The sequence below is a fragment of the Meriones unguiculatus genome, chromosome 14 (genome assembly GCF_030254825.1).
Source record: "Meriones unguiculatus strain TT.TT164.6M chromosome 14, Bangor_MerUng_6.1, whole genome shotgun sequence".
In the NCBI taxonomy this organism is placed as follows: domain Eukaryota; kingdom Metazoa; phylum Chordata; class Mammalia; order Rodentia; family Muridae; genus Meriones; species Meriones unguiculatus.
Genome location: NC_083361.1, coordinates 2681243 through 2707897, shown reverse-complemented (window position 1 = coordinate 2707897; position 26655 = coordinate 2681243). Strand labels below are relative to the sequence as shown.

General features: G+C 51.8%; 1 protein-coding gene and 1 long non-coding RNA gene across 4 annotated transcripts; one reads left to right on the top strand and one right to left on the bottom strand.

Moving 5' to 3' along the window:
• The first annotated feature begins 1856 nt into the window (after positions 1–1856).
• On the top strand, positions 1857–21011 carry LOC132647101 (uncharacterized). The gene is made up of 2 exons (XR_009585372.1): positions 1857–3628; positions 19939–21011. It is a non-coding gene; the product is annotated as an uncharacterized LOC132647101 (long non-coding RNA).
• LOC110556741 (cytochrome P450 2F2) lies at positions 13511–26368 on the bottom strand. Of its 3 annotated transcripts, none has more exons than XM_021650649.2 (10): positions 26233–26368; positions 24590–24780; positions 24335–24497; positions 21840–21989; positions 17558–17718; positions 16999–17175; positions 16565–16706; positions 15870–16057; positions 14530–14671; positions 13511–13934 (listed from the first exon to the last, which is right to left on the bottom strand). In XM_021650649.2, the coding sequence occupies exons 2-10, from the start codon at positions 24758–24760 to the stop codon at positions 13753–13755; spliced, it is 1476 nt and encodes a 491-aa protein (XP_021506324.1). In that variant the 5' UTR covers positions 24761–24780; positions 26233–26368; the 3' UTR covers positions 13511–13752. The 3 variants fall into 3 exon arrangements, with proteins under 3 accessions (XP_021506324.1, XP_021506323.1, XP_060222462.1); XM_021650648.2 differs by lacking the exon at positions 26233–26368 and adding an exon at positions 26072–26223; XM_060366479.1 differs by lacking the exon at positions 26233–26368 and adding an exon at positions 25975–25996.
• Positions 26369–26655: the final 287 nt, after the last annotated feature.

Here is a 26655-nt window from a genome sequence, read left to right as displayed (position 1 = left end):
CCATTTGTGAACCGTACCCTCACACGCCAGAACGGTGCACCCTCTGCTTCCTAAGTACAGTCCTGACTCCTAAATCCACCGCCAGCATCACTGGCCCGGCGTGCCTGGGGTTCCTGGGAACTCACACCTGGGGCTTTCTCACTTCCTTTGCTTTGCTTCATGTTTTATGAATAACGTACATCTTATTTTATCATATGGGCGCTTTGCCTACCTGTATGTCCAGGCACCACATGTGTTCTTGGTGCTTATGGGTGCCACAGGAGGGTATCGGATCCCCTGGCACTGGTATGGGTGTGGGTGCTGGGAATTGAACCAGGGTCCTCTCGAAGAGCAGTCTTAACCAGCAAGCCACGCTCCACTCCTCCTCAAAAGGGGTCTTGTCAGGCAGTGGTGACCCACACATTTAATCCCAGCACTCAGGAGGCAGGGGAAGCTCTGAGTTTGTCAGCCTGGTCCACAGAGTGAGTTCCAGGACCGCCAGGAAACCCTGTCAGAAAAGGTACCCCACCCCCCATGCCTGCTGAACTCTTTGCTCCTGGAGGCCCGTATGCCATCTGTTCCTGCTCCTGCCCCTGAAGCTTGCTGCCGCCCCCTAGGCTCCTGCCGCCCACCAGCCTTGTGGCCTCCCAATGCCTTCTCACATGCATCTCTGCTTACACCTTGCCCCAGGACTTGGGTGGGCTCTCTCCCCCGGCTCTTGTTTTCATGCCCTGCCAAGGTTCCAAGTGTGCTAGCACAGCACCTGGTACCTGCAGCACCCCCCGGGGGGGCATCAGTTCTTAAGGACAGGCTGTTCAGGAATGTGGTCCACCTTCCTGCCCCTCCCTCGAGTGCTGGATCCAGTTTTCCTGTCTGTCAGAGAGCCCAGTCCTGGGGGTAAGGTAGGGGGCCCTCAGAGGAGGCTGGGGTTGATTTGCTTCTGGGAGTGTCTCAGCATCCTTGTCTTTGTTTCATTTCTCTGTCTCTCTCCTGTCTCTGTGTCTCTCTGTGCTCTCTACCTGCTTATCTCTGTCAGCCCCTGCTCTGTCTCAGTTTTCTTATTCTTCACCCTCTCCCAGCGTATCTCTTCCCTTCTCTGTATGTCTCCAGGTCTTCAGTTTTATTTTATTATTTGTGTGTGAGTGCTTTGCTTGCGTGTATCCCTATGAACCATGCCTGTGCCTGGCGCCTGTGGAGGTGGGTGAGGAGGATTGTAAGCCGCCATGTGAATGCTGGGAGTTGAACCTGAGTCCTCTGTAAGAACAAGAGCTCTTAACTACTGAGCCATCTCTCCAGCACCCCCAGCCACACGCCTCCCTTTTTAAGGCAGGGTCTCGGGTATCCCACACTGGTCTGAAACTCCTCCTCCACCTCCTGAGTTCCGGGCTTACAGGCGCGTGCCACCACGGCTGGGAAACAGCCCAGGCACCTGTGCTTGCTGGGCAAGGGCTCCGCCATCTCAGCAGCCGCCGCAGCAGCAGCTCAAGCGCTGCCGACCCCCAGACCTGACTCTCCTGTTTGCCTCCGCAGCAGCACCCTCCCCTCCCCATCAGCCTGTCCCTGAGAAGGCACTAGGTGACAGACGGGGCTGAGGGGCAGCACCCTTACTCAGAGGGGGCCTAACTGCACTGGAGGGGGAGGTGTTCTTCCACAGGTCACACTCTGGCTTTCCCCTGCCCCCACCTTTCCGAGACAGGGTTTCTCTGTGTAGCCCTGGCTGTCCTGGACTCGCTTTGTAGACCAGGCTGGCCTCACACTCACAGAGATCCACTGGCCTCTGACTCTGTGAGTGCTGGGATCACAGGCATGTGCCACTGCACCCAGCTTTTCATGTCCCTCTTTTCATGGTGTTGGCCTGTACCCTGAATCGCCAGCTTTCCAAGCCCAGGATTTATTTATTTATTTATTAAAAGATTTATTTATTTATTATGTATACAATGTTTTGTCTACATGTATGCCTGCTCCAGAAGAGGGCACCAGATCTCATTATAGATGGTGGTGAGCCACCATGTGGTTGCTGGGAATTGAACTCAGGTCCTCTGGAAGAACAGTCAGTGCTCTTAACCTCTGAGCCATCTCTCCAGCCCAGATTTATTTATTTTTAAACTCCATTTTCTACTTGAAATCATTCTAATTTCTCTTTCTCATCAAGTTTTCATTAGCATGTGTTATGCATATTAACAGGTTTCATTATGACATTTTCATACAAATATACAAAGATATATACAAAAACTTGCATACAGACATATAATGCATTTTGATCATAATTTCCCCAGCGCACCCCCAATGGTCCCATCCTCTTCCTAGCTAGTCCTTCTACTTTCATGTTTGTTTATTTATTTATTTATTTATTTATTCTGGCCAACCAATGCATTTAAGTAGGATGGCTCACAGAAGCATGGACACCGGACCTGTGGCTACGCCAGTGAGGACCCTGCAACTGTTAATTGCCTGTAGATCCTCAGGGAGGGGCAGGGCCTTGTGAACTCCCACCCCTTCAAAAGCAGGATTTCCCAACCAATTACAAAAGTGTCATATGTGTTTGTGTGTGTCCACGTGTGGCTGGCCAGTAAGCGATAGGGCTCCTCTGCCTCTGTCGTGCCAGCACCGGGATGATAAGCCTGTACCACACTGCCCAGCTTTTACAGGGGTGTTGGAGGTGGAATTCATGTCCTCATGTATGCACAAGCAAGTCTATAGACTGACCCATCTTCCTGGACCGGAGTCTTGACTTTTTTTTTTTTTTTGAAGTGGAGGGTGCCGTTGAGACAGGGTTTCTCTTTTTAGCCCTGGCTGTACTAGAATTTGCTCTGTAGATCAGTCTGGCCTTGAACTGAGAAATCCTCCTGCCTCTGCCCTGATTGCTTAAAGCTGTGTGCCACCACAGCCTGCCTTATGGTCTTGACCACTTTTAAAAATGATTTTTCCTGAGGTGGGACTCTCACTGTGTAGAGCAGCCTGGCCTTGAATTCCTCAGCTTTCTGTCCTAGCTTCGTGTGTGCTGGGTCAGTTATGGCCACTGTGCCAGGCGTGTGCTTCAAAGGCACACTCACTTCTCAGCGTGAGACCATCTGTATCCCTTTCCTTCTTCTCTCAAGTGTCTGTCTGTATCAGTTACCATGCCGGGAGGGGTTATTCGGCTTAGGGGTTCTACCTGTCTTGGCAGGGGAGCGGCAGCGAGCAGCTGACGTGGCATCTGGGGCAGAAGCTGGAAGCTCGTGTCTTGAACTGCAAGCAGGAGTTAGAGAGCTCACGGGGACTGGTGCCAGTCTGAACTCTCAAAGCCCCCCCCCTCCCCCGGTGGCATACTCACCCTAGCACGGTCCACCCCTCCCCAGCTTTATCCAACAGCACCACGACTGGAGGAAGCGAACACTCAGATGCCTAGGGGGAGACTCTTTCAAGTCACTACGGCATCTCATTTTGGTCCTTCTCGCAGTTTGCTCTCTGTTTTAGAATGCCTATGTCTCCCTTGTTGTGGCGCCCGTGTCCTTTTCCTCAGCACCTCTCTTTGTCCTCTTGCTGCCCTTTCTCTTCAGCTCACACCCAGTGTAACAGCACAGGTGCGCTGGGGAGTGGAAAACCTTCAAGGCTGTCCGTCCTCACTAATCCCTTGGCTGAGGGGAGCCCCACCTGGATGTTTAAGATGGTAAGTGCCAAATCCTTAGATTTGCTAAACCCAGAACTTCTGGCGCCCTTCATAGCCCTTTGTAATAATCCTTAGTGTTTTCTTCCCATACTGAGGACAGAGCCTAGGGCTTCACATTCTCTCTTCCGCTCTCCCTCTCTGAGCTTTGTGAGGACTGGGCTCTACGTTAAGAGCACTTGCACTCTTGCCGAGGACTCAGGTTTGGTGCCCAGCACCCACCTGGTGGCTCACAGCCGCCTGCAACTCCAGTTTCAGAGGTTCCGACAGCCTCATCCCCCCTCTCGGGCACCCAATGTGCACGTGATACACACACACACACACACACACACACACACACACACACATATATATATGCACACAAAACACTCCTACATGTAAGATCACCCTTCAGAGTATTTACTATTTTTATTAAATTATGTGTGTGTTCATGTGTGTGCTTGTGCACACGAGTACAGGTGATGGCATCACTCAAAGAGGGTGCCACACCCCCTGGAGCTGGAGTCACAGGGAGTTCTGAGCCACCCAGCGTGATGCTGAAACAAACTGAGGTCTTCTGGGTAAGCAGCAAGCTCCCTTACCCTCTGTGCCGCCTCTCCGGCCTGGACCTCGCGCATAGGCGGGTTCTAGGCAAGCACCCTACCACCGAGGTACTCCAGCAGATCTCACTGGTGGATTCTGGGCAAGCATTTTTAACGGTGAGCCACAGCGCCTGTCCTTCCAGTTACTTCTTTTCATTGCTATGACCAAATCTCCGAAGTAAATTAGGAAGTAAATTAGGAAGGCCAGAAAAGGGTGTCGGAGCAGATAGCTGGAGTTACAGAAGGTTGAACTGAACTTAGCCCTCTGCGTCTCTAGCCAATGCATTGAGTGCACCTTCAAAAGCCCCTATCGTCTTAGCAGCTTCAAAACTGCTCAAAAGTTCATCCCCCTCTTCTGTTTTTGGATGGGGTTCTCTCCTTGGCTGACTTCAAACCCACAGAAACCTGCTTGTCTCTGCCTCCTGAGTGCTGGGATTAAATGTGTGCACTGCTGTGGGCCGGCCGGGGTTGGGGGACAGCGAGAGCCAGAGTGAGGCCGACTGTGGAAATTGAAGGTGTGAGCTCCCACTTGGCTGGTTTGTTTTTTTTTTGGTTGGTTGTTTTTGATTCATAGGTGTGTGTGTGTGTGTGTGTGTGTGTGTGTGTGTGTGTGTAGTGCCTGCAGAGGCCAGAAGGCGGCATCAGAGTCCCTGAGGCGAGAGCCACAGGAGGTAGTCAGTTGTCTGACATGGGTGCTGGGAACCAAACTTGGGTCTTCTGCAAGATCAGTACATACATACACTTAGCCACGGAGCCATCTCTCCAGCCCACGTCCATTACTTCTGAATTCAGCCTCACCCAAAATGTTAAGGTGTGGGTAGAATCTGTGGGGAGTGGTCTTGTGCACTGTGTATTCAGATGCTCATTTTTGTGCCCCAAGATTTGGTTTCATCTCTGTCAGGGAGGTGGGCATTGTCATTTCTATGAAGCTTCTCCTGTCTCAGTGTTGTGTAAAAACTGCTCCCTAATTATTTCTGATTGGTTAATAAAACGCTGATCAGCCAGTGACTGGACAGAGGAGCAGAAAGGCAGGATTTCCATTCCTAGTCAGGGGGTCTCAGGAAGGGACTGGGGGGGATAAAGAGGAAAGAGGAAAATAAGGAAGGAGAGAACCCACAGCGAGGAGTTCACTGTGAGGACAGAGAGATGCAGCAGAAGGCCAAGGACAGACTGAGATGGCAGGTTAACCAAAGGCACCGGCCTGGGAGGCAGCCAGACTAGCTTAACTGGGCTAGAACAGGTGAACACCTGCCCAGTTACAGTGCTTAAACCTTGTTGAATAAATCTAATAGGTCTCTGTTATAGTAAATTAAAAAAAATGAGTACTGGGCTATCTAATGTTTATTATTAGCTCTAAGATTATCAGGCGGTATTATTTAACCTGCTATCACAAATAGTAAGACAGACATCTGTTAGGTTTGTAATTGCCTTATTTGCCTTGGGCTGGGCAGATATTTTACTTACGCTGTCTCAATAACATCACCATCTCCCCGCCCCCATTCAATGCCATCCACCTTAATCCTCCTCATCTGAACTCCCTTCCATCCATAATCCCATAACACTTGCTTGTATTCTTCATCTGGGCTTGTTCACACCATTGTTGGAGTCCTTCCTCCCAGCCCACTTGGTTTCTTCTCCATGCTAACCCATCGTGGTGTCCTCCTCCTTTCTCTCTTCCTATGGTCTGTCTCCCGTGATTCTCTTGTCCTTTCCAAGCCCAGGAACCTTAGCCATGGCTACCCCATTTTGCCCTGTCCAGTTATAGGCTGTTTAATCAACCAGTCAGGTATGTCTTAGGCAGGTTTACACAACAAGGACAGGTGTAACCAGACCTTGAGGGCCAGTAACACACATCAGACCAACTTCCAACAGGTCTCTGTGTCAATTATTTGGGACTAGAGCAGGTACTGGAAAAGGGCCTCCTAATACCACATTAGTAACTATCAACAAGTTACCTGCTGCAGATAAACAAGAATGCGGTCTAATCTCAGGTGGGTCTTAGGGTTACTATGGCTGTGAGGAAACACCATGACCAAAAGCAGCTTGGGGAGAAAAGGGTTTATTTGGCTTACATATCCAGAGTCACAGTCCACCAGGAGAAAGTCAGGGACTCTGAGCGAGAACCCTGAAGGAGAAGCTGACAGAGGCCATGGAGGGTGCTGCTTACTGCCTTGCTCAGCCTGCCTTCTTATAGACCCCAGGACCACCAGCCCAGGGATGACAGCACCACAGTGGGCTGGGCCCTCCCCCTCCATCACTAATTGAGAAAATGCCCTTCAGGCTTGCCTGCAGCTAAGCTTCTGGAGACATTCTCTCAATAGAGGCTCCCTCCTCTCACATGATGCTGGCCTGTGTCGAGTTGCGTAAAAGTAGCCAGCACAGAAAGTAACGCTCATGGCTCCCAGCCCATTCCCTGTAGACTGTACATTGCCCTCTGAAACGAAAACAGACCTTTAGGAACTGCTTACACTGGAGAGCAGCTACTCTCTAGGTTGGCCTACAAGGTAAGTAAAAAAGCAGGATGGGAGCCAGGCCTCACTGTCTTCATTTCATGGCTGTCTCTTCGTGTCACCTGAAACACGGAGCTGTCATTTTCCTTCACCTTTCCCCATGAGTCACCTTGGCGTCCGTGCCACTGGGATCATCCTTCAAACGACAGATTATCCAGGAGGGCGAGGCTGCACCTGGAACAGGAGTGACTGTTTGTGTGGATGTCAGATCTCTCCTGTCAAGCACAGCAGTGAAACGGACTTCTTTAGGACCGCCTTGCAGAGTGAGGACTGAGGCAGCAACCACACCTTGACCCGATTAATTGTGCTAATTGTGCCAACATGTTGTTCACTCAACTTTTTTTTTTTCCTGTTTAGACGTAAAGCTAATGTCGGTACCCCAATGATGGACCCAGGGGACTTGATGCCTTTATCGGTTCTTTCCCAAATGTAGACACACTGCGCAAACCTCTTACTCCCACTATTACTTATCTTAACGTATTGTGGAAGGGTGGTGGAGCCTAGCTCTTTCCTTGTTTTGTTTTGTTGAGACAGGGTCTCACTATGTAGACCAGACTGTACTTGAACTCACAGAGACCACCTGCCTCTGCCTCCCAAGCACTGGGATTAAAAGGGAGCACTGCCACCACCCAGCTGAGCCTAGCTTTTGGGGGCTGCCTAAGCTTTGCCATAAAGAACTTGGGGGGGTGTGGAGAGATGGCTCAGTGGATAAAAGCACTTGGCTGCTCTTGCAGCGACCCAGGTGAGGTTCCCAGCACCCACACAGCAGCTCACAGCCGTCTGTGACTCTGGTTGCACGGGACCTGATGCTCTTTTCTGACCTCCGTGGGGACAGGCATACATGTGGTGCAGACAGACGAAGGCAAAACACTCACACATACAACAAAATAAATGTCAGAAAGGCAGAACAAACATGCAAACCAAACCAACAGCTTTGTTACAAGCTCTGCCAGCTCAGCCCCCGTTATTGTTGGCATTTCTTTCACCATTTTGGTCTCTCCAACTCCCTCTAAGATGGCCCAGCTCACATTTCTCCCACAAACAGGTTCACATGTCCCAGTTTGCCACAGCTTTGCTCCTTGTGGTTGACTTTCTGGATTATGTTTCTTGTTCCTGTGACTAAATATTTGGGAAGAAGCGAGGTAAGAACAAAAGAGCTCAGATCCAATGACAAAGAAGTATGGAGGAAAAAGCATACAGGAACAAACCAAGCCTTCAGGTCTTGAGAAATAGCACAAGCCAGGCAGTGGTGGTGAGCACCTTTAATCCCAGAACTAGGGAGGTGGAGGCAGGCAGATCTCTGAGTTCGAGGCCAGCCTGGTCTACAAAGCAGGTTTCAGGGCAGCTAGGCTACACAGAGAAACCCTGTCTTAAAAAAAAAAAAGTTCCAGCTTCCTGGAGGCGGAAATGGCTGTTGGGCATTTTCTTCTGTCCTTAGTGCACCTGTGGTCTGAATGATCATAGATGCAGAACGTCTTTCTGCTTCATACCAGGGCATGACCCACAGTTTGAGGGATACAGTGCTTTGTCATGGCGGTAGGGAACATGATGTAAGGGTCACATTGCTTTCACAGTGAGGAAGCAGGGAGAGACGAATGCTGGTGCGCTCCCTGTTCACTCTCTTCCCCCTTTACTCAGTCTCAGATCCTAGCCTGCGGGGATGCTTCTCACATTCAGGAGGGAACTTGAATGTTAATATTCTCAGGAAACATCCAGAGGTGTGTCTCCTAGGTGACACTGGACTGTCTTGACCTGCCAGCCCCCCAAATAATGACATGAAGACTTTTTACTAATATGAAGGCTTGGCCTTAGCTTACACTTGTTCCCAATTAGCTGGTAAACTCAAATTAACCCATTTATGCTAATCTACGCTCTGCCACATTGTTAGCATACTCTTCAGAAAACTTTTATTTACATTTCTTATATCTCTTTCTCCTCATTCCACCCCAATCCTTTCCAACACACCAACACCAGGTAGGAGAGAGAGGGGTAGTGGGAGAGGGGGGCAGTTCTCTCAGCTGCTTCCTGTTGGTTAAGGTGGGTTCCTTGGAGCCAGTCCAATTCTTGTCTCACAACAGCAACCAGGAGCCTAGGGGGAGGAGGGGAGAAGCAGCAACAGCGTTGTTCTTAAAGCTCCTCCACACTCTCTGGCATTTATTCTCTCTTCAGACTCCTCAGATTTAAACTGTCTGCAGATGGCAAAGACCTCCTCTCAGAGCCCGCACGAGGCAAATAGTCTGCTGCTGCGTCTGTCTGAATCAGCCCCATAGCCCACACCTGGGATGACAACAAAAACGTTTATATCCACAACCCCATGTGGCTGTTAACCCTTCCCAGTACTGGTATCTGCGTCTTCCTTTCCATCTGGCTGGCTCATCCATGCCTGGTTCTTTTCCAGAGTTCCAGGCACCTGTGCTCTCCTGCTTTGCTATTGCCGTTCAGCATTCTCCCCGCCACCTGCCCTAGACAAGGGTTTCTCTGTGTAGCCTTGGTTGTCCTGGATGTGCTTTGTAGACCAGGCTGGCCTTGAACTCACAGAGATCCACCTGCCTCTGCCTGCCCAAGTGCTGGGATTATAGGCTTGCCTCACTGGGCCATTCAGCTCTTTACTGAACCACCTAGAAGGTGATGGAGAAGATGTTTATAAAACACTGAGACCCATGATACTTCATAAAAATAACAACACCAAAGTCTGGCTTGTTCCCAGATCTCTGCCTGTACAAAAATCAGCATTGCACAGTGCACAAAAAGATCACCCCAAAAAGGGGTTTACTGGGGTCAGGCCTTGAGGTTTTACAGCCTGGCCCCATTTTCTGTTTGTCCTTTGTTTCTTGACAGTGGATTCAGTGTCAGTAGCTGGACCCCCACTCTTGCCACCGTGCATGTCCAGCCATGATGGAATGTATCCCCTCAAAACGTAAGCCAGAAGAAACCCTCTCTCCCCTAAGTCGCTTCTTAGTAACTAATACCACAATAGAGATTTGGTTATGATTACTATATCAGAGCCAGGAATGGTGACACACGCCTTCCATCCCAGCACCTGGGAGGCAGAAGCAGGCAGATCTCTGCAAGTTCAAGGCCAGCCTGGTCTACATAGTGAATTCTGAGACAGCCAGAGCTACATAGTGAAACCTTGTCTCAAAAAACCAAACCAAATAAATAAATAAAAATAAAAAACATTATCCATCACATTTTCCTTAGTCATCTGTTGTGTGAGTATGTCTGAAAGAGGTGTGGGAGCAGCCCTAGATTAAATTCCATTGTTACATTTTGGAGAAGAAAAAGAGAAACAGGCCCTGAGTGACTGGGGCCTGGCTCCGTAATATAGCCTTCTTTCTGCACCTCCTTCCCTCTCTACAAAACCTTTGTGTCCTTGAGACACTGAAGATAGAGCTTTGAGGAAACCTCTCCACCTCTTCTCAGTATTGCTGGCCCTTGCCTAAACTTGTCTCCTTCCACCAGCTCTCCTCTCTTCAATAGTGACTGGCCTTGGTGTGACAGGCTGTCAGAGTTCTAATTCCAGAATAGCAGACTTAGGTAACCAAGGTCTCTCTCTGCAGTTCTTGTGACTTCTTGTCTCTAATTTTTAGTGACCCCCCAACCCCCAGTACTAGGCATTGAACCTAGAGCCTGAATACAATAGACAAATGCCTTATTATTTACTCACCCAGCTCCTCATCAGTAAACTCTAGGCAAGTACTCTATCGCTGGGTGCTGAGCCCCTCACAGGTAAATTTTGGTAAGTGCTCTACCCCTGAGCCTCACCCCAGCCCCTCACTGGGGGATTCTAGGCAGGGGCTCTACCCCTGAGCCTCACCCCAGCCCCTCACTGGGGGAGTCTAGGCAGGGGCTCTACCCCTGAGCCACACTCCAGCCCCTCACTGGGGGAGTCTAGGCAGGGGCTCTACCCCTGAGCCACACCCCAGCCCCTCACTGGGGGAGTCTAGGCAGGGGCTCCACCCCTGAGCCTCACCCCAGCCCCTCACTGGGGATTCTAGGCAGGTACTCACCTTTATTTTATTTTTTTCCCCTACTTTTTGTTTTGAGACAAAGTCTCACTAAGTTACTCAGTCTGGCCATGAACGTGCTGTGATCCTGCTTCAGTCTCCCAAATATCTGGGGTTCTAGGCCTGCACCAAGAGGTCTGGCTTTTGAGACCAAGCATCTCTAACTATGGTAGCCCACGTTGGCCGTGAGGTCAGAACCACCTGGTTCTGTCCCCCAAGTGCTGAGATTGTAGATGTGGACCACCACGCCTTGTTCTCTTCTTGGCATCTCCAAATATTCTTCATGTCTGCCTGCGCTCTTCATGCCCAGTCAGGTTCTGAACTGGAGCCTGGGATCTCCCTGCAGGGATTAAGAAATCAATGTCCCGTGTCAGGATTATCTATAGCCCTCACCTGGGTCAGCCTCAGGCTCCGCAGAGCGTGTCCCAATGTCTGATGGCTTTGGGGAGACTCTTTTCAAGGTAGGCCTCTCCACCTCAGTGCTGTGTGTGGCTGGGAGCCAGACACACTGCACCTGCAGCTTGGGAGGAAAGCTTTCCTCAGCAGAATGTCAAGTTGTCAGGGTCAGTACTAAGCTAGGAAGCTTTATGCCTGAGGCTGCATCCTCACCCAAAGGAACTGGCCTGTAATAGGGTGGGGAGTGTCGGTTTTCCTATATTTTACCACCTTCGCATAAGGTTCTTTCTTTTTTAAAAAAATTCTCTCATACATTACATCCAGACTGTGGTTTCTCCTTCCACCCCTCCTAGTCCCTCTCCCCAGCTCCCATTTTCCTCACAGCCACTCCTCTTCCGATTCCTTTCGACAACCAGGGCAGGTCTCCCAGTGATGTCAAACAAACACAGCATAGCAGGTTACAGTAAGACTACGCACAAACCCTCGTGTTGAGGCTAGATGAGGCAACCCGGTAGGATGAAAGCGGTCCCAAGCACAGGCAAAAGAGTCAGAGATGCACCCCCACCCACAGCTCCCACTGTTGGGAATCCCACAAAAACACTGAGCTACACAACCATAACTTATGTGCCGGGGACCTAGCTCAAACCCATGTTGTGCTTGTCTCTTCATTTTCTCACACATTGGTCTTCTTTTTTCTCTCTCTCTTTTTTAAAAAAATCTTTATCTTTTTTTTTTTTTGTTATTGTTTTTCCAGTACTAGGAATTGAATATAGAGCATTGCTCATGCTAGGCAGGGGCTTACACCTAAGCCACATCCCAGCCCCTCACTGGGGAATTCTAGGCAGGGGCTCTACCACTGAGCCACACCCCAGCCCCTCACTGGGGAATTCTAGGCAGGGGCTCTACCTCTGAGCCACACCCCAGCCCCTCACTGGGGAATTCTAGGCAGGGGCTCCACCACTGAGCCACAGCCCAGCCCCTCACTGGGGGATTCTAGGCAGGGGCTCTATCCCTGAGCCCCACCCCAACCTCTCACAGCCTCTCTAATTTTTTTTTATGTAATATGTATGACTGTCTTGCCTGAATTTACGTCTGTGTGCTACATGTATGGGTTAGTGCCTGTGGAGGCCAGAAGAGGGTTCTGAGATCCTTTGGCACTGGAGTGAACAGTTGTGAGCTGCCATGTGGGTGCTGGGACTTGAACTGGGGTCCTTTGGAAGTACTCTTAACTGCTGAGCCAACTCTCTGGCCCCCATTTCCTTCATCTCTCTACTTTCTTCCATTTCTGACAGTGCTTTCTTCCGTCCTCTGCATCCTCTGGTTTGTTAAGTGGTGGTGGACTGCAGTCTTTGTGACCAGTGTGGGACCCGTGTTCAGATTCCAGCTCTGCTCATTCCCCGACAGTGTGATTCTGAGCAAACCACCTCACCTCTCTGCGTCTCAGTTTGGCATGTGACTGCGTAGTAACAATACTTCTTTGCCCATAGAGAGAATGAACGAGAACCATTTCCATAGGAAGCACCGCAGTAGCGACTATAGTTGTTTCTCGTTCTCAGCCTCTCCAGCTTCCATCCCAGAGGTCTCCTGCTTGATAGCTCTCCTGGTGACCTTTCCCTTCTTTCGTAGTTTCTCTGCCTCTCTGTCCTTAGGCCCTGACATCCTTTCCTTTCCAGCTGGTCTCCAGAAAACGTTAGCCCCACCCCCTCCCCGGCACCTTTGTTTCCAGGACTGGAGACTGGACCAAAGGCGTCATACATGTTGACAGGAACTCTATCAGTGAGAGTTATCTTCAACACTTTCAACAATTAACTATGAGCCAGGTCTAATTAAAGTTGGCTTTGAACTCATGCCGCAGCCCAGACTTTGCATCTGTGATTCCAGGAGGGGCTTAGGGTGGGCGGGGCCTAGGGTGGGCTCTCCACACCTCCTCCCCCTTCATCATAAAGCTGTAATTCTCAACCTTCCTAATGCTGGACCCCTTAATACAGTTCCTCATGTTGTGGTGACCCCCAAACATAAAAATATTGTTATAAAGGTTTATTTATGATTTATATGAGTGTTCTGTCTGCATGCACACCTGCAGGATAGAAGGTTTACAGATGGTTGTGAGTCACTACTGGGTGCTGGGAATCGAACTCAGGACCTCTGGAAGAGCAGCCAGTGCTTTTAACTGCTGAACCATCTTTTCAGCCCATAAAATTGTTTTTGGTGCTACTTCATAACTGTGATTTTGCTGTTAGGATTGGTACTGTAAATATCTGATGTGCAGATTGTCTTAGATGACCCTGCGAAAGGGTTGTTTGACCTCCAAAGGGGCTTAGACCCACAGGTTGAAAACCACTGCTGTAAAGAGTTTTTCTCTTCCATTAATTCAGTCAAGTCAGATACGTATCTATTATCAAGATATTTACTAGGAAATGATTCAAAAAGCCTGGAAAAAAGTGCTTTACAGAATAGGTTGTATGGTATAGGACGGGCGTTTCCCCTTTGTCATTCTTTCCGTGAATACGGGCTTAAGATAGGAAGGGTGGAGGGCAGGTATGTGGCAGGCACGGGGCTTAAGGAAGGGAATGTGAGGCCCAGGACAGGGTAACCGATGGGAAGCGGGACAGAGCAGTCCCTGGGCACGGCGCTCAGCGAACGCTCATGCACAACTGGAAAGGCCTTGGCAGGTTGCCCAGCCCTGAGCTGAGCGGGGTCAGGTCAATGTCCTCAGGCTCCACCAGTGGGTGCAGCGTGAAGTTCTGCAGAATGGAGGTGAGGTACAGGAAGAGCTCCATGCGCGCCAGAGACTCCCCCAGACACAGTCGGCGTCCTGTGCGGGTGGGAGGGCAGCGGTGAGTGAGAGTGAGGAAAACAGGCGGGTCTGAAGATGCCGCTTGGGGATATCACTGGCACAGGAAGGCACAGTTCTGGGGGGACTGAAGCCGAGGTAGCTGCCGATATGAGTGAGTGCGTGCGTGCAAATCCAGCATCAGAACGTGACCACAGCTGGGACAGAGCTGGGGTGTAATCCAGTGTGATGTGGCTACGGAACCCAGCTCTCAGCCACTGTCCCTTCTCAGAGGCAACTTCCCTGACCTCGTTCCTCCTTTCCTCCTCCCAGGACTGAGCTCCCAGGATTCCCGCCTCCCTGCTCGCTTCCCCGCCCCCTCCCTCATCCCCTCCCTCCTCCAGCGCTGCCAGCCTGGCAAGGTTGAGTTGAGAAAAACCAGAACCACCGCGCCACCTAGTGGAACGTCCGATAATAACCATTCTTCAATGAATTGGTTTCCACTTCGGTGTTACAGGAAAAGGGAAATTGCTGTATGCCAAGCCACGGGTGGAGCTAAGGACAGGATGGGCTAGATCGAGAGGGTTTGCAGAGCAATGTTAGAAACGCGGCTCAAAAGAGCGACTCCGTCTCTTACCAGCCGAGAATGGCATGAAGGCAGGGCTCTTCTTGAAGGACTGGTTGGCGTCCAGAAAATGCTCGGGGTTGAACTCCTGAGGCGTCTTGAACTGGTCGGAGTCATAGTGCACGGTGTTAAGAAGTGTGATGACATCTGTGCCCTGTGTGGGCGAGGAGACAGAGTCAGTGGTGTAGACCCGCTGGGGATTTTTAGAAAAAATGATGCGTGTGAGCGTTAGTTGGCGTGTAGGTGTGTGCACCGCGTGGGTGTGACGGCCAGCCAAGGAGGTCAGAAGAGGGCGGGCGGCTGGGCTCCTGGAGGAACTGGTGGGTGTGAGCTGCCGCGTGGGCGCTGGGGACCCAAGCTGGGTCCGCTGGAAGAGCAGCCAGTGCTCTTAACTGCCGAGCCGCCTCTCCATTCTGGAAGAGGGTTTGCTTGTTCCCCACACTTGGGGTTCCGCCCTGCAGAGATGGCGCTCCCCAGGGGCTTGAGGGAGGCCAGGTGGGCAGACTCCACCTAGAAGCGGTCCCTGGGGTCTGAGAGCGCACGGTGCCTCCCTCGGTCCCGGGCTTCGTGGAAGCAGAGGCAGGATCTCTGAGTGGGGATAGGGCTACACTGCGCGGCGGGGGCAGGAGGTGTTCGGGTGAATCCCAGACCCTGGTGATTCTGGAGAGGGGTCCAAGGAGGGGTCTTGAGATGCGGAAAGGGTTTGGAGTTCCAGTCCCTGCTGGTATGAGACGGGGTTCTGGGAAAGAACTGTTTTTAAGAATCTAAGATGGCCACGCCGTGGGTGGTGGCCTATGCTTGTGATGCCAGCACACTGGAGGTGGAGACGGGAGCAGCAGGAGTTCAAGTCTATCCTCAGGCACTTGAAGAGTTTGGGTGCTACAAGAGACTTCTGTGTCAAAAAAACAAAACAATACAGAAGACCCCAAAGAACCAAAACAACAACAACCCCCAGAACAGGGCTGGAGGGATGACTCAGGTGTTGAGGGCACTGGCTGCTTTTCAGAGGACCTGGGTTCGATTCCCAGATCCCACATTATGACTCCCAACCCTCTGTGACTCCAGTTCCAGAAGACACAACTCCTCCTGGCTTCCTCCGGCACTGTGTGCACGTGGTGTGCAGACATACATAGAATCAGGTCAAACAACCACCCATACACACACACACACAAAGGAAATTGAAAATTGAAAAAAAAAACGTTATAAACCTTTCGGAAACAAGCAACTTCCCACCGCTGCACGTTTGCACTCTGAAAGCTGATTGCTGAGGTCAAGGGTACCCTTAGCCAATTCCAAGAGCCTAGGAGACCTCTTCCTCGGTTAGCCCATGTCGTTTCAGGGGCCCAGCACACCTTGGGTATCAGGAAGCCACGGAAAGGCGTGTCCTGAATGACGCGGTGCGGCAGGTTCATGGGGATGACGTCGGCGAAGCGCTGGACTTCGTGGATCACGGCGTCCGTGTAAGGCATGGATGCGCGGTCCTCCAGCGTCGGCCTCCGCGAACGCCCCACCACGCGGTCGATCTCTTCCTGCACGCGGGCTGCAGGCGGGAGGGGGAGGGAGTGGAGGGTGGTTCGCGAGAGAGGCTGGAACCCGAACAGGTTTGTGAGCGTGCACGGGAAGGGTTCGGGTCAGAGCTTTCCTAGCTGCAGGCTGCGGCCTGTAATCGGTGCCTGCGGGACGCTGAGGCAGGAGGATAGCTGCGAGTTCTGGTTAGTCTGGGTTGCGGAAGCATTTGGTGCGATGCTGGGAGAAGGCTGGTTTCTGGTTTGTGGAGGCGGCTTTCAGGGCTGCTTGGATCCCAGGACCCTCGTTTGGTTTCTGGAAGGACTTTGAGGCTCATGGGCCCAGCTGGTGGGCTGCGCGGGGAGGGCTAGGGAGGCACCCAGGGGGGGAGGCGCCTCGGGGAGGGGGAGGCGTGGCCGGCCGGGATGAGAGCGTGTGTTAACGAAGAGCTCTCCTGGACCCTCGGGAAGGGGGGGGGGGGTGAGAGGTGGGCGCAGAAGAAGGGAGGGGGAATGTAGGGCGGCCTCTGCTGCCGCCGTACCTTGCACTTTGGGGTACTTCATGAGAATAAGGAAGGCGTGGCGCATGGTGGTGCCCACGGTCTCCGTGCCACCGAACAGCAGGTTGTGTGTGGTCATCAGCAGGGTGTCCATTTGGAAGTGGCTCAGGGGGTCTTGCTTCTCCTGTGGGGGTCGAGGGGTGGAGCTATGGGCCCGGGCCCGCGGGAATCCTGTACTTTGGCCTGTGTGGCCGCCGCCGACTGCTGCCCTCCTGAGCTCACTGTTCGTGGGAGCCGGTAAGGCTGCCGGAGAGCAACTTGGCCAGCTGGCTTACGGATCTATTAATTGGCGGGGGCTCCGGGCAGCAGTCCAGCGGGCCAGGTGCCACAAGGGTCCGGTTCTGCCCAGGCCGAGAACCCGACCGGTTTGAGGGCTTCGCGCCAGCCGCGAGGGAGGCTTTTCAGCTCACGGCTACCTGTGCCATCTTCGTGAGGAAGCAATCGATGAAGTCCCGGGGAGAGTTGGGGTCCAGGGAGTCCTGGTGCTCGCGGACGCTGCGGGCGATGAGCTCTTTCATGCCTCCAAAGTTCCGGAACATGCGTCTGTGCGGCCCAGGCAACCAGTCCAGGAGGCCTGGGAAGATGTTGTACATCTGTGGGCGAGATACAGCGTGTGTGCGCGTGCGTGGTCCTTCGTGAAACAAGGTGTGGGCTTGGGGCTGACGGACTAAGTAATGCAAGCTGATGAAATAGACTCTGACCGGGTCTCGGCGGGGGCAGCCCGGTTCTTCAAGGGTGGGAAGAGTGGGCGGGAGGGGGCAGCAGGAGGAGGAGGAGGGGTGGACTGCATCTGGGTAAGGTAAGGAGTGGGGCAGGCCAGGCCAGCTACTTCCGCCCTGTTGCTTCTGCTTAGTTTCCTGAGAGGCTGGCTGGAGGGCTCTCCCCATTTAGGGTAGGCTGGTCAGGAATTTGTGCCAAGCCTCTACCCTGGGCTGCGGGCCCCCACCCCCACCTGGCCGAGCTCGGAGCGCTGACCTCGCCCCAGGGGCTGCTCATGATCTGGAAGTTGTCGTTGATGAAGCGGATGATGGTGAGCAGCCGTTCGTCGTCATAGTCGAAGCGGCTTCCGAAGATGACGGAGCAGATAATGTTGGACACCGAGCGGCTCAGGATGAACACGGGGTCGAAGGGCTTGCCTGCGGTGGTCGGGTGAAGCGTGTCAGTGCCTCGCTCTGCTAACACATGGTCAACAGCTGGGCAAGAGTGCTGCCGGGGCGCCCATTCGCTCAGAGTCCACTCACTCACCGGTGACACCACCGCGCCTGCGGTCCAGGCTCGCTCACACCTGGCCACCCGCTGAGCATTTACATGCCAGCCACTCAGCATGCAATACGACGACATTGCCACACCAAAGCCAAACCAAAGTATTTGGCAATGTCACCCACAGCACAGAACTCACCATCTCCTACAGAACAAGAATGCTTGACACAGGCACGGCCTGTTCCTGGATACCTTACACGCTCCAAACACGGCACACCTGTTTGTCAGCTCACAAAATCACCAGGAAGTACAGCCAGCAGAGTCTCCCCGGGGGGCTGGCGCCTGCAGCCCCAGGTGAGGGGCGGAGGCAGGAGGATTGCTGCAAGTTTGAGGTCTGCCTGGGCTAAAGGCTCAAAATTGTCTCAAAACCAGATGGCTGGGGACTTTTGGCTCAGGCAGACTACATCAGGCTGGTGAGGATTGCCTGTAACTCTGCCCCAGGGGATCCGACTTTCCCCTGGCCTCTGCAGGCACCCGCCCACATCTGGCGCACATTCACACAAACACGTGTGCACAGAAATAAACACCCAGTTAAAAACAAAATAGACATTTGGTCGCCGTGTTTGACATCTGCAGTTTCAGCACTTGGGAGGCGGAGGCAGGAAGGAGGGGTTCCAGGTCACCCTCAGCTGTATAGTGAGGATGAGGCCACCCTGGGCTGTGACAGACACGGTCTCAATGAAAGAAACAACAGACAAACACAAAATATGCCAGCACAGTCAGCCCACAGGCATCCCAAGACAAAGTCACAGTGACGCCAGCGCGCAGCGCCATCCTCCCGCCGCACAGCACACAACAGGCATTCACACGCTGTGACATCATAGGGCATACGTGTAATCAACGTGGAGCACAGCACACAATGCCTGAGGACAGCCCGACCCCAGGCTAGACCACAGGCAGGCTGTCTAAGATCTAACCTTTCAAGAGCCAAACACACTGTGGGACACTAAAAGCAACAAATGCCAGGTCCGGTGGTGCAGGCCTGCAATGCCAGTACGGGAGGCTGAGGCAGGAGGTTCACTGTGAGTTCCAGGCCAGCCTGGGCTACAGAGTTTCTGTTTTGAAAACAAACAAACAAACAAGCAGGCAAACAGAACCTCAGATGCAGGGGGATCCAGTGCATCTGGCTTCTTCAGGCACCTGCACTCATATCCATAAACCTCCTCCAGGCACAGAATTAGAAAGACATTAAAAATCCCAAACATAGGCTTTGTAATAGGAAGATTATTCTGGATCACCTGGGTGGACCTCAGGAAGGGCCTTATAAAGAAGAGTTAGTGGGTGTAAAACAAAGTGTGTTGGCTGGGCAGTGGCGGGGCACGCCTGAAATCCCAGTGCTCAGGAGGCAGAGGCAGGAGGATCTCTGAGTTCAGGCCGAGCTGGTCTACAGAGTGAGTTCCAGGACAGCGAGGGCTACACAGAGAAACCCTGTCTTGAAGAATTAAAAATGTGTTGATGGGAAAAAGGAGAAGGAGGAAGAAGAGGAAAGAGAGAGAGGGAGAGGGAAGGGAAGACTAGAAAGAGGAAGAGAGAAAGAGAGAGAGTCCCAATGATCCACTGTTTACTTCAGACCTATAGAAGATAATGAATCTGGCTGTAGTCTCTCACACCTGTAATCTAAGCACTTGGGAGACTGAGGCAGGAGAATTGCTATGAGTCTCAGGCCAGCCTGGGTTACACAGTCACAATCTAGTTAAAACAAACAAAGAGTTTGTTATATTAAGCCAATACGTTTGTGGCAATTAAAAAAATTAAAATTGTATGTTTTTGGAGTGTCTGTGTGTGAGTGTGATGGGCATATCGCCAGGCGTATCGATGAGCACCTTTGTCTGCTGAGTCAGCTCACCAGCCCCACGTGTGGTAATGCGTCAGAGCATTAGGAAGCTAAATCAGTGGCGACGATTTCGCTGACATCACTGCACTCCCTTCAGCATTGCAGGTCCATCACCATTATGAACTTTGCTCTCCTCAGTCAGTCAGACTTGGAGAGCGGGAAGAGGGGTGCTAGCCTGCTGCATTTTAGTTTCTTCTGTAAAACGGGGCAGATCATGAGACTTCTTTGGTCTATGTAATATATATATATTTTTCTCCTTCAGGATCTTGCTGCGAAGTGAAGACTGGCCTTGAATTCATGATCTCCTTGTCTCAGCCTTCTGAGTGCTAATGAATTTACAAGAAGATGAGCACACCCAAGGATCTGGGAGCAGTAGGAAACTGATTTTGTTTGAACTTTGTAGTGTAGAGATGAAACTGAGGTCTATGCACAATAGGCAAGTACTTCATCCCTGTGCCATGACCATAGCCCCTCACTGGGGGACTCTAGGCAGGGGCTCTACCCTGAGCCACACCCCAGCCCCTCACTGGGGGATTCTAGGCAGGGGCTCTACCCCTGAGCCACACCCCAGCCCCTCACTGGGGGATTCTAGGCAGGGGCTCTACCACTGAGCCATGTCCCCAGTCCCTTACTGGGGAAGTCTAGGCAGGGGCTCTACTGCTGAGCCACACCCCAGCCCCTCACTGGGGGACTCTAGGCAGGGGCTCTACCACTGAGCCATGTCCCCAGTCCCTCACTGGGGGATTCTAGGCAGGGGCTCCACCACTGAGCCACACCCCAGCCCCTCACTGGGGGGTTCTAGGCAGGGGCTCTACCACTGAGCCACACCCCAGCCCCTTCCTGGGGGATTCTAGGCAGGGGCTCTACCACTGAGCCATGTCCCCAGTCCCTCACTGGGGGATTCTAGGCAGGGGCTCCACCACTGAGCCACACCCCAGCCCCTCACTGGGGGGTTCTAGGCAGGGGCTCTACCACTGAGCCACACCCCAGCCCCTTCCTGGGGGATTCTAGGCAGGGGCTCTACCACTGAGCCTCCCCCAGCCCCTCACTGGGGAATTCTAGGCAGGGGCTCTACCCCTGAGCCTCCCCCAGCCCCTCACTGGGGGATTCTAGGCAGGGGCTCTACCCCTGAGCCACACCCCAGCCCCTCACTGGGGGATTCTAGGCAGGGGCTCTACCACTGAGCCATGTCCCCAGTCCCTTACTGGGGGATTCTAGGCAGGGCTCTATCTATCACTGAGCCATGTCCCCAGTCCCTCACTGGGGGATTCTAGGCAGGGGCTCTGCCTTCCTAATTATAAACTTATGGAAAATAAAATGGTCGAAACTAAAAAATACTTTTTATTATGTGTTTGTGTGTGTGTGTGTGTGTTTCTGTGTGTATGTGCACATGCCTGTGGGTGCCCATAGAAGCCAGAGGGGGCGTTGGATCCTCTGAAGCTGGACTTACAGGAGCTTGTAAACTACCATGTGGGTGCTGGAAACTGAAATCAAGTCCTCTGCAAGAGTAGCGAGTGCTCTTAATCACTGAGCCATCTCTCTAGCCCACTTCCCCATGCCCCGCCTTTATTTTATTTTATTTTCAGGCAGTTGTGTCATGTAACTTAGGCTGGCTTCAGTCTCACTATTTAGCCAAGGATGATCTTGAATGCCTGTTCTCCAGCCTCCACCTCCTAAATTCTGGGATTACAGGTATACACAACCACACCCAGGTCCAGCTGGTGGTGATCTGCCCCCCCCCCGACATTTTAAATTAGATTTATTTGTTTTCTTCTGTGTGTGAGTGTTTGGCCTGAGTGTATGTCTGTGCCCCCAAAGGCATGCTTGGTACCTGGGGAGGTTAGAAGGAGGCATTGCATTCCCTGGAATGGGAGTTATAGATGGTGGTGAACCACTGCTGAGCCACCTCTCCAGACCTGCGCTGAGTTTTTGAGAATGCCATCATCATTACCCCCTAGAAATACACAAGCTGGGCTCCGTCCACTACAGGGAGCGCAGCAGCGCTGCGATCCTAAGACAAGCCTCCGAGGCGCCCATGCCCGCCAACCCCCAGGAGGACCATTCCCACCACCGGCACATCAAGAGGCCTCCAGGAGTTTCTGTTCACACCCAGGCTCTGGAGACCATAAGAAGGTTGGACGCTGCTCTGGGGTATGGCCTGACCTTCCGTTTTCCGAAGCACCTCCAGCAGGAAGCTGCCTTCTTCCAGGATCCTCTCCTCGATGCTTCTTTTTCCCATCCCAAAGTTCCGCAGGATCTGGATGGAGAACCTCCGGAGGACCTTCCACCGTTCTCCGTTGGAGAAGGCGATGCCTAGGAAGAGGATGGCGAACAGCTGCCAACACATCTCGAATCACAGCCCCTGACCCGAGCCATCTCTTCTTGATGGTCTTCCAGGAGGAGGGTTCAGTTTAGAAACCCCCCCACCCCAGGTCTTCCAGCAAACCCTTCCTGACTCCCGGCACTGGGCCAGGCACCCCCTTTGGGTTCTGCATGACTCTAGGAATTCCTCACCAGATCAAGGTGCCTCTGTGTTCCCTGGTAAAGACCTGGTCATTTTGGGCTATCAGAAGGTCAGGATAAAGACCTTATTTCATGTCACTGTGACCTTGCCATTGTACCAGAACTTGATGATTGCTTGTTTTACTGAATGCACAAATAACAGAGATAAGCAAGAAAAATAAACACCAGCACTGGGAACTTGTCCCGGAACAGGCTGGATCTCTGAACCTTTGCACAGCCTTTTATGGAAGTCCGTCCCTTCCTCCCTGACCCCTTTGTCGACTTTTGGTGTTAGGATTGATTGAACCAAGGGCCACATAGATACACAGCAAGGACTCTATTGCTGAGCCACATCTCAGACTTTACTTTTCTTCTTGACAGTGTCTTTCTATGCAACCCTGGATGGCCTGGAACTCATTATGTAGACCAGGCTGGCCTTGCACTTGCAAAGATTCCTGTGATTCTTCCCACCAAATGCTGGGATTGCAATTTGTGCCACTATGTCTGACTCTTTATTTTTATTTTTACTTTATTATTATTATAAAATTGCTACATTTATTTGTTGGATGTATGGATGTGTGTGAGTACTCATGTGCCGTAAATGTGTGGAACCAGAGAATAACTTGCAGGAATCAGTTCTCTCTTCCTACCCTGTGGGTTCCAGGGATTGAACTCAGGCAGTCAGTCTCGGCAGCAAGCACCATTACCTCCTGAACCATGTCACTGGCCCCATACCTTATTGATACCAGCTGTCTTCCTCAATTACTCCCTATTGTTTTATTAAGGCAATGCCTCTTACTTGAGTCCAGGGCCTGCAAATCTAGCTGGGCTAGTTATCCAGTTCTGGAGATCCCTTGTCTTTGCCTTTCCTGTGCTGGAATTATAGGCAGCTGCCACGCCCATTTGGCTTTACATGAGTGCTGGGATCTGAACTCCCAAGCTCATGCTTCTGTGGCAGGTGCTTCGTCTTCTGAGTCATGTCCCCAGATCCTGAACACTTTCACCCCGTCTTGACCTGGTCTTTATCTTTCTGGTCTCAGTTAGGCTGGTCTCGGGCAGGAACTCCTCCCTGGCTGGGTTCCCGCAGCTCCCCAACCCAGTCTGATCGTGCTGGGATGTCACAGTCTCAATAAACTAGGAATCATGGGATTAAAGTCTTGGATTTCCTCCTCCTCTCCTCCTTCTTTCTTGCCTGCACGAACGTCTATATGAAGGTGGTGATCCCTGGGACTGGAGTTAAAGACAGTTTGAGCTGCCGTGTGGGTGCTGGGAATTGAACCTGGATCCTCCGGAAGAGCAGCCGGTGCTCTTAACCGCTGAGCCTCTCTCCAGCCTCAAGTCTTGAATTACTTAAAAAAAAAAAAATGCTGGGTGAGGTGGAACTGGCCTCTAATCCTAGCACTCAGGGAGGCAGAGTTTGAGGCCAGCCTGGTCTACCAAGTGAGTCCAGGACAGTCAGGGCTACACAGAGAAACCCGTCTCAGAACAAAACAAAACAAAAACAAAAAACAAAACAAAAGAAAAACAATTCATTTTGACATCGTAAAGAATTAGCTGTTGAAGAAGATGAAGGAGGAGGCCATAGTCTTGGGTAAGGAGATGGCTCAGTGGGTAAGGTGCTTGCCATGAAACCATGAGGACCCAAGTTCTATCCCCAGCACCCATGCTTTGCTGGGTGTGACCATGACTGTTTTCCCAGTGCAGGGGTGTGAAGACAGGTGGAGACAGACCCTGTCTCAAACAGCGTGTAAACAAACAACCCCTCCTCCAATGAGCCGGTCTTTGAAAAGGGGAATATAAACGCAGACCTGATAGAGATTGGGGCTGGGTTGAGGTAGATAGCAGAGACAAACGTCAGTTTCTTGCCTACTTGATTGAGTGGAAATTTGATGATGTGGTTGAGAGAGAGTAAGGTCTGGGGTGAGCACAGGGCTGGGCTGGAATGGACGTGGGGGTTGGCATGACTGCTCAGTTCAACGCGTGGGTGGAAGGTGGAGGTGAGCTGGATCCCACCCTCCCTCAGGTTGCTTGTTTTCATCCTTCCTGAGGTCCTTAGTGAGAGCTGCAGCTCTGACTGTCCTCAAGATGACGACCTGCATTCCCTTCCCAAATATGCAAAAGTTTGCAGAGGATGGAGGCGGTGGTGACAGGCTTACCGTTGCCCTTGGTGAAGTTGAAAAAGACGGGGTATGAGCCCCGGCCACTGAACTCCTCCCCTTTGTCCACAAGAGCCTCCTTCACGGTTTGGTATCCACTGAGGACTATCACACGCCTGGGCCCCAGGTACACGGTGAACACTGACCCGTACTCCTTGCTCAGCTGGAGGTAGAAGAGAGTGTTTCCTGGGGCCTGGTGGGCATGGGAACCCTTCCCCTCCCCATTGCCCTTCACCAGAGCGAAGTTCCCTGCACCTTGGTGAGTGAGGTCAGCAAGTCTTGGGAGCGAAGTTGCAGAAGGTTTCCCAGGATGGGAAGAGGTTTGGGTCCTGGAGGCAGCTGGCCCTTGCCCCATGAACTGAAGGTCAGGGACAGAGAGATGACAGCTAGGAGGAGAAGCAAGATGGCGGTGCTCACGCCGTCCATAGTGAAGGCAGCTGCAGTGCCTGGGGGCAAAGTGTGGGAGAGAGAGTGGGTCCCTCTGCTCCAAACGTTCTGGAATTTTCCTTCCCTGGGCCCAGGCAATGGGACAGTGTAGAGAAGGAGAGACAGTGACATCAGAAGGCTAAGAGGGAGAGGAAGGGGAAGGAAGAAGGGGCAGAAGGATGTGGGAGGATACAGACAGACTGCCAAAATGTGAACTTGAGAAAGGACTGGAAAGACAGGTAGATACAGACAGCTGCAGGGACCCCAGAAACAGTAATGAAAACAGTAAGGAAAACGTGAATCTATGTCTTTCCTGTTTATGTAGCTGTATTAGTAACACCTATTAATCATCTATCTATTGACTGTCTTTCATCTATCAATAACCTGTCTGACATCTATCTATCTATCTATCTATCTATCTATCTATCTATCTATCATCTCTCTCTCATCTATCTTACACCATCTATCAAAACACTGGCTTTCACAAAAAGAAATAGCTAAAGATAGAAACACAGAGATAGGCACAAGCAAATAGAGAAAAATCACAGGAGAGAGGCTAACAAATGAGGGAGAGAAAGAGAGGGAGAAAGAGAGGAGGAGAGAGGATTAGAAAGACCTATAGAATGATGTTCTATTAAGACAGGGTTTCACTCTGTAGCCCATGCTGGCTTCAGATTCATGCCAGCTGCACCCTTTTGAGTGACAGCATTACAGGCACACACCATTATCAGAGATTAAATCCAGCACCAAGAAGGCAGGAAATCATTAAATAGTTGAGGTTAGCCTAATCTCCATAGTGGATTTCCAGCCAGACAAGGGCTATGCATCAAAACAGTGTCTTTTCAAAAACAAAACAAAACAGCCCCTTCAAATGAAACCAACGGCAGAGCCCCAAACAAACCAGCTCAAATCAAACCAAGCAACAGCAAAGAAACCAAACCAAACCAAACCAAACCAAACCAAACCAAACCAAACCAACAACAAAAACCCCAACCTAACCCAAATCAAACCAAACCAACCAACCAAACAAAAAAGAACCAAACTTGAAACGACCCAGAGGTAGACACTGCAAAAGAAAGGATCTTAAAAGACATATATTAAAATGGCACACGTGACATTGCTGTTTGTCAGGTTAAAAAGAAGAAGAGGAGGAGGAGGAGGAGAGAATAAAGGCGGGAGAGGCAGACGGAGGTGGAGAGAGTTCAGCTCCTTACAGAGACTAGGAGAACGGAGGGCATGGTAGGCGTATGCAGGTCCCAGGAAAGCGTCTCAGATCTGGAGTCAGTGCCCTCCCTAGGGGACCACCCTTACCTGTGTCCCAGTGTTCTGTAGCAATGTCCCAGAACCCCTGTGTGTGCTGGTGTGTGTGGGGAGGGGGCGTTGCTCTTAAATTGTCCTTTTCCACGCTCCTCCCCTGCCCTGCCCCCTTTCCTGCTTCCTTCAGCTCAAACCCCTCCTACCATCTGTCATACCTTTCCTGTAGACCCTGGGATCTCAGTCAGCTGGCATAGTGGGGTGAGTGGGGGCCACACCTCCAGAACCCTCCGTCGCTTGACTGGGGCCTCTTGGCTTGAAGGCTGACCTTAACTCTCCTCCATGTGGCCACTGCTTTCTATTTGCTTTGGAATAGAGCAAAGACTTCTCAACTCTGGCCCTGGTTTGAGGAGAAGGTGGGGTTATGGGGCGTTGGCCAAAGAATTAATGGGCTAGGGAGGGAGCGTTGTGGATTCACTACTGGACTGAGTCCTATTTTGAGCTCTTCTGTTCTGTGTTTCTGGATTTAAGCCCTGTTTTGCCGCCCTGTCCAGGAGGCCTTATATAAGGCCCAGCTCCTCCTGGTCGAGGACTGCATCTATCCCACGTCTTGTGGTTTGTGTCTGGAATTCTTTACGAAT